Source organism: Notothenia rossii (genome assembly GCF_949606895.1).
Source record: "Notothenia rossii genome assembly, chromosome: 3".
Classification (NCBI taxonomy): Eukaryota; Metazoa; Chordata; class Actinopteri; order Perciformes; family Nototheniidae; genus Notothenia; species Notothenia rossii.
The window spans coordinates 94,794,634-94,805,080 of NC_136901.1; the positions used below are offsets into that span (position 1 = coordinate 94,794,634).

The following is a 10,447-nucleotide window of genomic DNA, read 5'->3' on the forward strand; positions in this document are numbered from 1 at the left end:
TCACTGCCGACAGGAGCCAATCACATCCCAGCAGATGTGTTTTAGCCCCGCCTCCTGTGTGTTGTTTCCTGACAGTTAGGATTCAGGTTCAAAAGTGATGAGTCAGCTGTGAGAGGCTTCCTGTTGATGCTGAGTCACCTCTCAGAGACAGAGTTAGTCAACTGAAGGTAACCCTGAGTGTCTGAACTCTACACAGGATTAACATGTTTTCACTAACGTCCTGTTTGCAACTGCCTAAAAAACACTTTCTACGAGACATCATTTATGGATATTTCATATTATGATCAATGCATATCTATAACAGTGCAAAACAACTGATAAACTGTAACCTTAATAGTGAATAAACTATTACTATTTTGTGTAAACAGAGCCATGTGATCAAAGTGTGTTCAGCTCACACACAGGATGTTTAAGGGGATAGTGTTGTTGGTACGACTGGGTTTTCTGCATGTTTTTAACATCACATGTCCCTTTGTTAGATGCTTGTATCCAAAGTGACTAACATGCATTCAATACTGTGGGAAACCCCCACAAGCAACCGGACTCAACGACATGCTGACTGCGGTGCTGCTACTCCTACTGTGGGAAGTTCTCACAGACCGACTGCAGAACTCCCTCACATGCCATCAAAAAAGATAAAGAAAATGTATCTTTTATTATGAATTAATCTGCACATTTCTAGGTAAATGACCTTGTGGTTTGGTCTTACTGGGTTTATGAATGCACCACTATACACCAAAACAAATTCCTAGCATGAGCAATTAACATGATTCTGATATTGTATTTTGTTGTTTGAACTAAATATATTTTCTCTACTATGGGTTAACCTACGAAATATATATTAGCTTTATAGATGAATGCTTTATAACGGTGTGTTAGTGATGCTCCAGCAGCATCTTGCAGTGTGTTAGTGTATACATGTGTGTGTCGATCTCTCACTCACCGCGATCAGCGTGCTGTTGCGGCTCTGCTCCGCCGCGCTGCCTCCACTCTCCCCGGCGGGCTGGTGCTCTCCCCCGGCTCCTCCCTGCACCCTCTGGCCGGCCCCCTGGTCCCTCTGAGCGGCCTGCTGCTCCCTCTGCTCCCCAGCACTGCTCTGGGGCTGCCGGTGCTTGTTGGACCGCTTCGCTTTCGCCTGTAAACATCTCTGGTGCAGGTTGAAGGTCTGCTGGCGCTCGTGCTCCAGCCGCTCCAGCGTCGCGGTGTCGTAGCGGCTCTCGCAGCTGTTGTGATGCTGCCGGAAGTGCTCGATCCTCCGGCGGAGCCTCTCCATCACCGCGCTGTGTCGCGGTGTAACAAAATCCGCCATCATCAATAAAAGACTCTCTCCACAAAAAAAGGAAAAAAAAAAAAAAAAAACTCCCCCGTCTCAGGTTTCGTCCATAAAAATGCTGAATCTGGCTCTTTTCTCACCCCCCCTCTACAAAGACTCCTGTGCTGGCTCCATGGAGGCGACCTTTGTCTTGCTAATGGCCTTCAGTCACACTCACTGCCGGGGAGGAAAATTAAGGGTTTTGAGTGCAACACCATCCAGCCTGCTGATTCTTTTTAACTCATTTTAAACCTTATTTATCATTAAAACACACAACAGCCAGTTTAACGTGCTGTGTGTATAAACAACTGGAGTCTTGTTAGAGCCACTTTTTGGGTTTAACCCCAAATCACAAAAAACACAAACAAAATCCCTGCTTGTTTAATAGTAAATACATCAATTTACACTAACCTTTCGATTTGTTTAAATCAATGAAATAACGCGATATCTTGTTATCAAACAAACTCCCGTTGAAGCTAAGTGAAGTTAGCAGCATTCCTCCACTCCACAAATCAAAGCGTCGAGAAATCCTCAAAAACGATAATTTAAATCATTGTTCGGACACTATCTTACGTTAGACTTTAACTCCACGTCCCCCTCATTTGTTTAAAACAATGTTACCCTCCATGGGAGCATCATAACAGGTCTCTAACTTATGTCAAACTTGTATTTGTGTCCGAAGTATTAAAAGTAGTTAGCTTTGGTTGGCTAGCAACAAGAGGCTAGTTAGCTCGCTGGTTAGCAACTTCACAAACAAGATTTTAAAACCACTATTCTTTACGATAAAAACAAACAACACCTTACAGAAAATGTTATTTAAACTCACTTACTGTGAAAGCGTGGCTCCTTTCTTACAGCATCTGTCTAGAAAACAGCTGATCCTCCGCCTCCCTGTAGCGGTTAGCCGTTAGCTGCTAACTCTATGTTTTCTGGTTAGACTGGCAGAAGAGAACTCCGTTTCCCAGAATGCACTGCGACCAGAGGTGGAAGAAGTACTCAGATTTTGGACTGAAGTAACAGTACCAGAGTGGAGGAATACTCTGTTACAATTAAACATTCATGATATTACTCAAGTAGAAAGTATTAGCATCAAAATGTTACTTAATTAAAAGTAGTCAGTGTGCAGATTGGTCCATTTCAGAATAATAGATATGATATGTTTTATAATGATTGATCATTAAACTGTTCTCAAAGCTGGTAAAGGTGCAGCTAGTTTGAATGACTTTGTATACTGCAGGGTAGCTTGTGAATTTACTCCAGGTGGAACTAAAGTCTGATTTAACACTTAATTATATTCCACATCATTCATCCACAACTGTAAAAGTAATGTTTGTAAAGATACCAAAAGGTCCTACATTTACAAGAATGTTGACTTCAAATGTTCTCAGGGATAATCTTGTTATGATAAAATTCCTCATAAACAACGGTCATCAGAACAGAGCCTCATACTTTAAATACAGTGGAGTAAAAGTACAATATTTACCTCTGAATTGTAGTGGGGTAGAAGAAGTACAAAGTCCCAAAAAATGGTAAGTAAAGTACAAGTATCTCAAAATTGTCCTTAAGTACAGTACTCGAGTAAATCTACCTAGTTACTTGTCCGATTTGACCAATCAGAACGGAGCATTCCACTAAGTAATATTTAGTTACTTTCTCTGTAGAAAAATGCTAACATTAGCTCATTTAGCACAGCCTGAAACGTCTAAATAAAGCATCATACTTTATATGTATTTCTCCATACGGTCCCGGATATTCCTCCCCGCCCAAATCGGGGTCTGTACGCGCAGTTTGGAGCGGATTAGTCCGGTTAAAACGGGATAAACTGCGTCCCTTCTGTTTCTGTCTCTATTGTTATCCAGCGGACAGGCAGGGCTTCTCCGCCATCTTGGTAACTTTCTCTTTTTTTTTTTTCCATCAGAGACAGGAGAGGAATGTCCCTTAGCCCTTCCACACCGGTGATTGACAGCGCAGACGGCCAATAGAGAGCGAGGGAACGCGGTGATGTGAACAGAGAGAAATGAATGGGGCTATAACTGATAAAACAAATACTAATAATATATTTAGCTTAACCATTCCTACATTTACAATGAAAATTCTGAATGTAAATATACTCACAGATTTTTGGGTTATTTTAATATATTTGTGATTTTTTTTCTGTCGTAAAACTTACCACAGTTTATCCAAAATGAAAAGATAATTCGTATTTCTTTCTCGCTAATTGTAATCACTTTAATCTCACGGTTCCTCTCAGAGAAAAGGTTTTTACATTTAAAATACATATTTGGACACTATTATGTCCGGCAGTTGCACAGTCAGTCGGGGCTTGGACGGTGAGCCGTAGGGTCGCCGGTTCAAGTCCTCGAACAGACCTCATTCTGTTTGTAAAAACCTACTTAACTATTTGAAGTAGATACACTACATACTGATATACACCTGAACATCAGCAGGAGAGGTCTCTTTAAAGTAGAGGCACTACACACCAATATAAAATACAACATCTGGTTCAGTTTCCATTTGGCCTTTTTATTCATCAAAACAAATGTAGACTGTGTGTCCACGCACGCACACACACACACACACACGAGGCTCCATCATCACAGTATCTCTCTACAATAGTGTGGACATCAGAAACAGGCTGCAGGGACAACCATTAAAGATTTAGTTCAAAAAACACAAAAAAATGTCGACAAAAAATAATAATAAAACGTTACACCAGCAGATACAGTGTTCAGTCTACAGTCGGTTGCTAGGCAGATTCAGCCGGACACAGAAATAAATCTAACAAAAAATAAAAAAAAGGCTGAAGACATTTCGGATGGGAATGTAACGCTGCTGCTGCTGGAGGAGATGATCCTAGCATTTACTTTATTTTAGAAAAAACATCAGTTTACAGCCAACTAGCTTGTATTTAGACTAAAAAATAAAAAAGGAGGGAAATAATTAAAGGTTGTGGAAGCCTCCAAGTTCACCTCGAGCCCCAAAATCAGCCACAGACTCGGCTGTTATGTTCCCCGCCGCCCCCCCGCCGATAACTTCGCAAAAAGCTCTGCATTTAAGATCAACAGGTTCTTCAGTCCGGAGAAAACTGTACGCAATGATTACAGACAAGGATATACAAGAAGACTGGACATCGTGTTATTATCCCGACACACGTTCAACACGCACAGAACCAGGTTTAATTATTTCACTGTACACACACACACACACACACACAGACAGAATGACGCTCTTTCATCTGCATTATAATCCTTAGGATGATGAATATATAAAGAAAAAACATAATTTAGTATTGTTAACGGTTCATGGGATTATTTCTCATGTGGAGAGAAACTGTCCTGATGGGGGCGCTAGAGACGGTCAGGAGGTGTAAAGGTGAGGGATTGCAGGTAGAATGTTTTATTACGAAACCAGGGCAGGAGGGGGGAAATCTGAATACTCAAATATTGTCAGATATAATTATTATTTTGTCTTTTAATTTTTACATAATTTTGTTGTGGTCAATTTACAATTTAAATCTACGTTTTCTCTCTCCAGGATTTCACCCCAATTGGCTTCCCCGTATGTAGATTTTTTAATACATTTGTACCTTTTGCCAGTTCTTTTAAATGCAGCAGATTACGACTGATTTTCTTCCTGTTTGTCGTGACATGTAAACATGTACAGGTAACTACAGCAGATTCAACGGCGGTCAAAATAAACTAATAATTGTGATTCAAATGTTGAGAAATTGTTTGATTTCACTTGACTTTTCTGGAACCTCATCCCATGGTCTTAATTAGTGGATAAAGTTGATTAATTTGGCAAAAGAAAAGCCAGCGAAGGTATTTCTCTCTAACTAGTATCCGTAGGTTTGTCACGCTCAAGTGCCGTCTCTGATGAAAACTTGGGCCTTGAAGTGGAGCAGGTGAGAGCTGCAGGTGGACAGGTGAGAGTTAAGCGCCTGAGGTTTCCCCCTTTTGTGCAGTTTCTTTTAAATTTGGAGTTTAAAACATGACAAAGGGGCGGGGGGTCCGTCCACCTGCAAACGGGACGAAGTTAACATACAGGTGCGTTTAAAAACACCGTACAAAGAAAAGTTGGATCTGAAAGGAGCTTTAATTGGATGGGCGCTAACGAGCAGCTGTCATGTTTATTTGGACGAACAAAGGCCTTAGAAGTAAAGGAATAAAGAATAAAATTGACAAGAATAATGATTTTAATACGATTTATCTGGGTGTATAAACGTATGCAGATGCTACAATGTTAGCATAGCGCTGAAGGACCAAACTCCATTCAGAAAACATCTGTTAGATCCGTTTATTGTGAATAAATCGGGTTATTTTGGGCCGTATTGCTGCAGTTATTCATCGGCGTGACGGGAGGTTTAATACGTTGCCATCAGTCGCTCATCTGCTGCGAAGGCTCTTTTTAGTTTGACCTCTGACTTTCCAGCGCTGCCATCAGGACAATAATACACATCAGGAGATCTGAGGAAAACATGTGTGTGAGCTAACATGGAGCTAACAGCTTTAAAACAAAACACGATTCAATGACAAGGAAATTAGAACATGAAAAAAGAAAATATATCAGCAGTCATTTTTTTTTTAATATTAGCATGCTGGCTAATCGCAAGCTAATCTGAAAGCTAGGAATGCTAACGAGCCAATGGTTAGTAGGTGAATTAGCTTTTTCATCAGGCTAATAAGCTACTTGTTGGTAAATTAATTAAATTATTGGTAAACTCGTTAGAAGCCCCATTTTTAGTTTTTAATTCAAGTGGGATTATTGTACACATTGGAGTACAGCTAGCCATATTACCAATGAGCTAATTAGCAGGCTACAAGGCTAATTAGCAACAGTTCTGGTGAGTGATTTCTCTCAACATTTGTCGATGATAAATATCCCAAAAATCTAATAAATCAACAGCTAACATGTGAATATTCATATAGCTTACAAGCTACCTGCTAGCCAAGCAATTAGCGGTCTGTTGGTGAGCTGATTGACAAGATTTTTGCCGATCAATCGGACTAGTGTTAGCTTCATTAGCACCCTGGTGGTGAGCTAATTAGCCAGACATTTTGGTGGTGAATTCAGCCAACTGTTAGCCTTATTAGCATCCTGATAGATGGTTAATTAGCTGCCTATTGCTAGCTCAAACAGGATAGTGGCTAACTAGTCTCAGTTGAAAGCCAAACTGTCTGTCAGAAGACTTGTTAGCAATTTCCTGAAAGATTATTAGCAGGCTGATGCTAGGCTAACTAGCTGTCATTGGTAAGCTAACTCGGGAAGACTTTTTGTTTATACATTTCAGACTACTGTTAGCCTCATTAGCACACTGCTAGCAGGCTAATGATCAGCAAACAGGAAGGCGGTTACCTCACATTGTAACTGGCGGGCAGTTGATAGCTAAATGTCAAGGACATATTAATGAGTTGCTGAGCTAATTAGCATGCTGTTGTCGGGCGGAGTTTGTTAGCTGGTGGCGGCGCGGCGGACAGGACGCGCTGATCCCGCCAGTTTGATCCTGCGCAGGTGTTGTTGTGAAGGAATGATGCAGGAAGCTTTAGTTAATCTCTTTAAAAAAACAACAAAATAAATCCTTTAACGCTAAAACTCAGTCCTGGAATCGTCGTGTGAGCAGGCGTCCGTGTTGGAGGTCGATTTTTTAGTTTCCTGTTGGCTTCGCTGCTTCCTTCGCGGCTCTGCGGCCTCGAAGAGGGGGAGGGTCGGGGAGATATTTTAGGGGGGAGAGGGGGGGTTTTGAGGTCAGGATTCAGAGATTTCAGTCCTTTCTGACCTTCCTGTTCCTGGGAGATCTCCGCAGAACGTCGTCCTCAAGCTTCTGCACGGAGAGAGAGTTCGGGGTTAAAATCCATCATGGGGGTCAATGGGAAAGTGTATTAGGGCCATTGAGGGGTTAAACAATTAGAATAAGTAAGGAGCTGGGGGGCGGGGTAAAAAGCATACTAATAAATCCTCTTAGTTTACAATAATTTAACTATCAAGAAAAAAACTAAAAATTACAAGACACAATTGTGTGCGTTTAAAAATCCCTAAAAAAAGTTTGACATAAATGAGGCCAGATCAATATTTGGTGTTTATAATAAAGTCCTTAATGTGAGATAAAACCTCAGAAACTCCAAGATTTAAGTTGTTATGTTGTGAGTAAAGTTCAATGAAATTAGGAGATAAAAAAGGGAGTTTGTTTGGTGAAAAAAAACAGACACACACACACACACACTCAGGAACACACACACAGACACACACACAGGAACAGACAGACAGACAGACAGACAGACACACACTCAGGAACACACACACACACACACACAGGAACACACACGAAAAGACAGACACACACACACACACACACACACACACACAGGAACACACACGAAAAGACAGACACACACACACACACACACAGGAACACACACGAAAAGACAGACACACACACACACACACACACACACAGGAACACACACGAAAAGACAGACACACACACACACACACACACAGGAGCAGACAGACAGACAGACAGACAGACAGACAGACAGACAGACACACACACACTCAGGAACACACACGAACAGACAGACACACACACACACACAGGAACAGACAGACAGACAGACAGACAGACTCACGAACAGACAGACACACAGAAATTTGAAGTAAAAAGGAAATCCAGAAATTCTATAAAAGCCAACCCACTAATCTACATGTTTTCTGTTTTAAAATACACAAATTTAAACTACATTTATTCAGTTTTTTGGGGGTATTTGACCCCCCTCTCCAGGACTGTTTAACAAATACACCAACTGGCCTCTTTAATCCCTACAATGGTCCTAATACAGTATATTCAGAAAGGAAAGTCTGAGTCAGAGTCATGTGGAGAACTCACTTTCCTGGCTGTTTTCTGAAGCTTTCTGAAAAACCAATTCACATCAAATCATTCTCCGTGCTGCAGACCAAACAATGAACTGCACCTGAACGCATCATCTCAGTGACTCAGTGTTCCTCACCTCTTCGGCCGTTTCCTCCTCTTCCTCCTTCTCTGCCTCCTCTTCCTCCTTCTCTGCAGGACTCTCCTCTCCGTCGCTCTTTCCTTCTGCAGCTGAGGAGGAAACACAACATGTAAACACAGCTAGGAGACAAAATGCTACTTAGCCTGAGTTTAATATTTGTATTATCATTTGTTTGCGTCACTTTTATTTGTATTTGGTGTTCTGCGTACTTGTGTCACCTGTTACACGACAGAGGGTGATTTTGCGCTGACATTTTTTCTACATTTTTGTCTGACATTAAATATGTTCAACCTTTGGAACAATACCTTGTGTTGGGAAACTAGTGAATGTTCCTTGTGTATCAGAGTAGATAACAGAGCTGTGTACGTAGCCGGATGTCTGACTACATGGAAGACGCTCATGAGACACGGTGTTGAAGTCATGAGGGCTCTGTTCCTTGGCATGATGACTGTCATGCTTATTGCTCACGCAGGCCTTAGCTGATCTGAGCTAATGTCAGAATACAGCTTTGAACCGGCATCTTGTTGACTAACAGCCTCTCTTGCATATCAGCATATCAACGACTCATTCTTGTTCTACTTTTACGTATGCGCCACAACACCAAGTCAACCGACATGGTGATGAACCCGATTCTGAGCTTCAGTATTATTGGACTCTCTCATTGAAAACGCGTCGCAGCATAAAGACACGGTTAGCCTCTCAGCGACTCACATTTAAACAGGAATTGATCCGGCACACAAACAGTTATTTAATCTGTGTGCCGTGATTATTCCTTCGTACCTGGCAATGAACCTGGTTCTGAGTGAGTCTGTCCGTCCGTCCGTCTGTCTGTGTGTGAGTGTGAGTGTGTGTGAGTGTGAGTGTGTGTGAGTCTGCGCGCGTGTGTGTGTGTGTGTGTGTGCGCACGTGTGTGTGTTTGTGTGTGCTGTGTTTACCTGGACTGCTGCTCTTCTCCTCCTTCTCCTCCTTCTCCTCCTTCTCCTCCTCCTCTTCCTCCTCAGCCTTCTCCTCCTCCCCCTCCTCCTCCTCTTCCTCCTCCTTCACATCAGGCTGAGCTTCGTCGGTCTTCTTGTATTCGGCCGCCGGCGTCTCTCCGGTCTTCTTCTGCAGAAACAAAGAAAACACAGGAGATACGTTCAGTTCAGATTCAGTCACCGCCTCCCAAAGCGCTTTCAGACTCGCGTTTGAGGCAGAAAACTAAGATTAGTGCATGATTTTATATATTTAATACCAATATTTGGTTCTTTTGGTTTGTAAAAAGGCTCAGCGGTCGTGTAATGATGTTTTTTAAATATCTAAATAAACTTTTTCACATAGAAATCTATTTGCACAACACTAAAAGCTGTTTGAATTTGGTGTTGGTTTCACTTGTTGTGTGTGCATATCTTAATGTGTAAAGTATCTGGAGAAAGAACCTCATATTGAAAGTATATGAACCTACAATTTGTAGTTCAGGCGAGACACGGCAGGCAAAAACATCTTTTCATGCACTGGTCAATTTTGATATTGTGATATTTTGATTCCATCACATGTTTTCTTTCAGGCTTTTGGAAGGAACACATTTAGGTGTTATTTTTTACTGAAGTTTGTCTATTTGCGTTTGTAGATTTCTCCTAAATACTCCTGCAGAAACGTGTACAAATATTAAAGAGGCCCTATTCTGCTTTTCCTGGTGTTCCCTCTCCTGTAGTGTGTTGTGCTAAAACCCCTCTAGAGCAGTGCTTCTCAAAGTGTGGTCCGAGCGCCCCCTAGTGGGCCGTGAGTATATTGGTAACATTTCACATTTGAAATAAATAAATACATTTAAGTTTTCCGCACTCTCACAGGAATATCTCCGCAATGGAGCGAGCTTAAGTTTCACTTTCGATTGCGTGATGTAGCCCAGCGCAACACCTTCGCCACACATGTTGCCACTTGTTTTTAACATTTTCAGGCGATTTGTAATCTGTTCTAGAAACACGATGTGTTTTTTATTAGATTTCTTATTATGAACATGTATGCATATTGGAAGTAGATTTAGATGTTAGGAGTGAGATAGAGATGATTATCTAATATATGCATCCAATGAAGCTTTGCATGAAGTCAGTTTTTTTTATTTGAGTTTTGTAGGCAGACCATGCAGGCCAGC

General features: G+C 41.5%; 3 protein-coding genes across 7 annotated transcripts in view; 1 reads left to right on the top strand and 2 right to left on the bottom strand.

The window, feature by feature from the left end:
• Window positions 1-3,213, bottom strand: part of maml1 (mastermind-like transcriptional coactivator 1) — a 33,190-nt gene extending 29,977 nt beyond the window's left edge. The window contains exons 1-3 of one of the 4 annotated variants that reach the window (XM_079667955.1): window positions 3,033-3,213; window positions 2,143-2,283; window positions 944-1,489 (exon numbers count right to left, since the gene is read on the bottom strand). In XM_079667955.1, coding sequence (XP_079524081.1) covers window positions 944-1,312 — 369 coding nt within the window. In that variant the 5' untranslated portion in view covers window positions 1,313-1,489; window positions 2,143-2,283; window positions 3,033-3,213. Of the gene's footprint in view, window positions 1-943; window positions 1,490-2,138; window positions 2,284-2,795 lie in introns of all 4 variants that reach the window. The other 3 variants (XM_079667956.1, XM_079667954.1, XM_079667957.1) reach the window with 3 other exon arrangements.
• Window positions 1-10,447, top strand: part of LOC307032686 (uncharacterized protein) — a 528,358-nt gene that overhangs the window by 378,886 nt on the left and 139,025 nt on the right. The window lies entirely within an intron of this gene.
• The window catches only part of canx (calnexin), a 27,665-nt gene continuing 21,032 nt past the window's right edge, over window positions 3,815-10,447 (bottom strand). The window contains exons 13-16 of one of the 2 annotated variants that reach the window (XM_079669587.1): window positions 9,255-9,423; window positions 8,317-8,408; window positions 8,196-8,220; window positions 3,815-7,133 (exon numbers count right to left, since the gene is read on the bottom strand). In XM_079669587.1, coding sequence (XP_079525713.1) covers window positions 7,126-7,133; window positions 8,196-8,220; window positions 8,317-8,408; window positions 9,255-9,423 — 294 coding nt within the window. In that variant the 3' untranslated portion in view covers window positions 3,815-7,125. The remainder of the gene's footprint in view (window positions 7,134-8,195; window positions 8,221-8,316; window positions 8,409-9,254; window positions 9,424-10,447) is intronic. The other variant, XM_079669586.1, reaches the window with a different exon arrangement.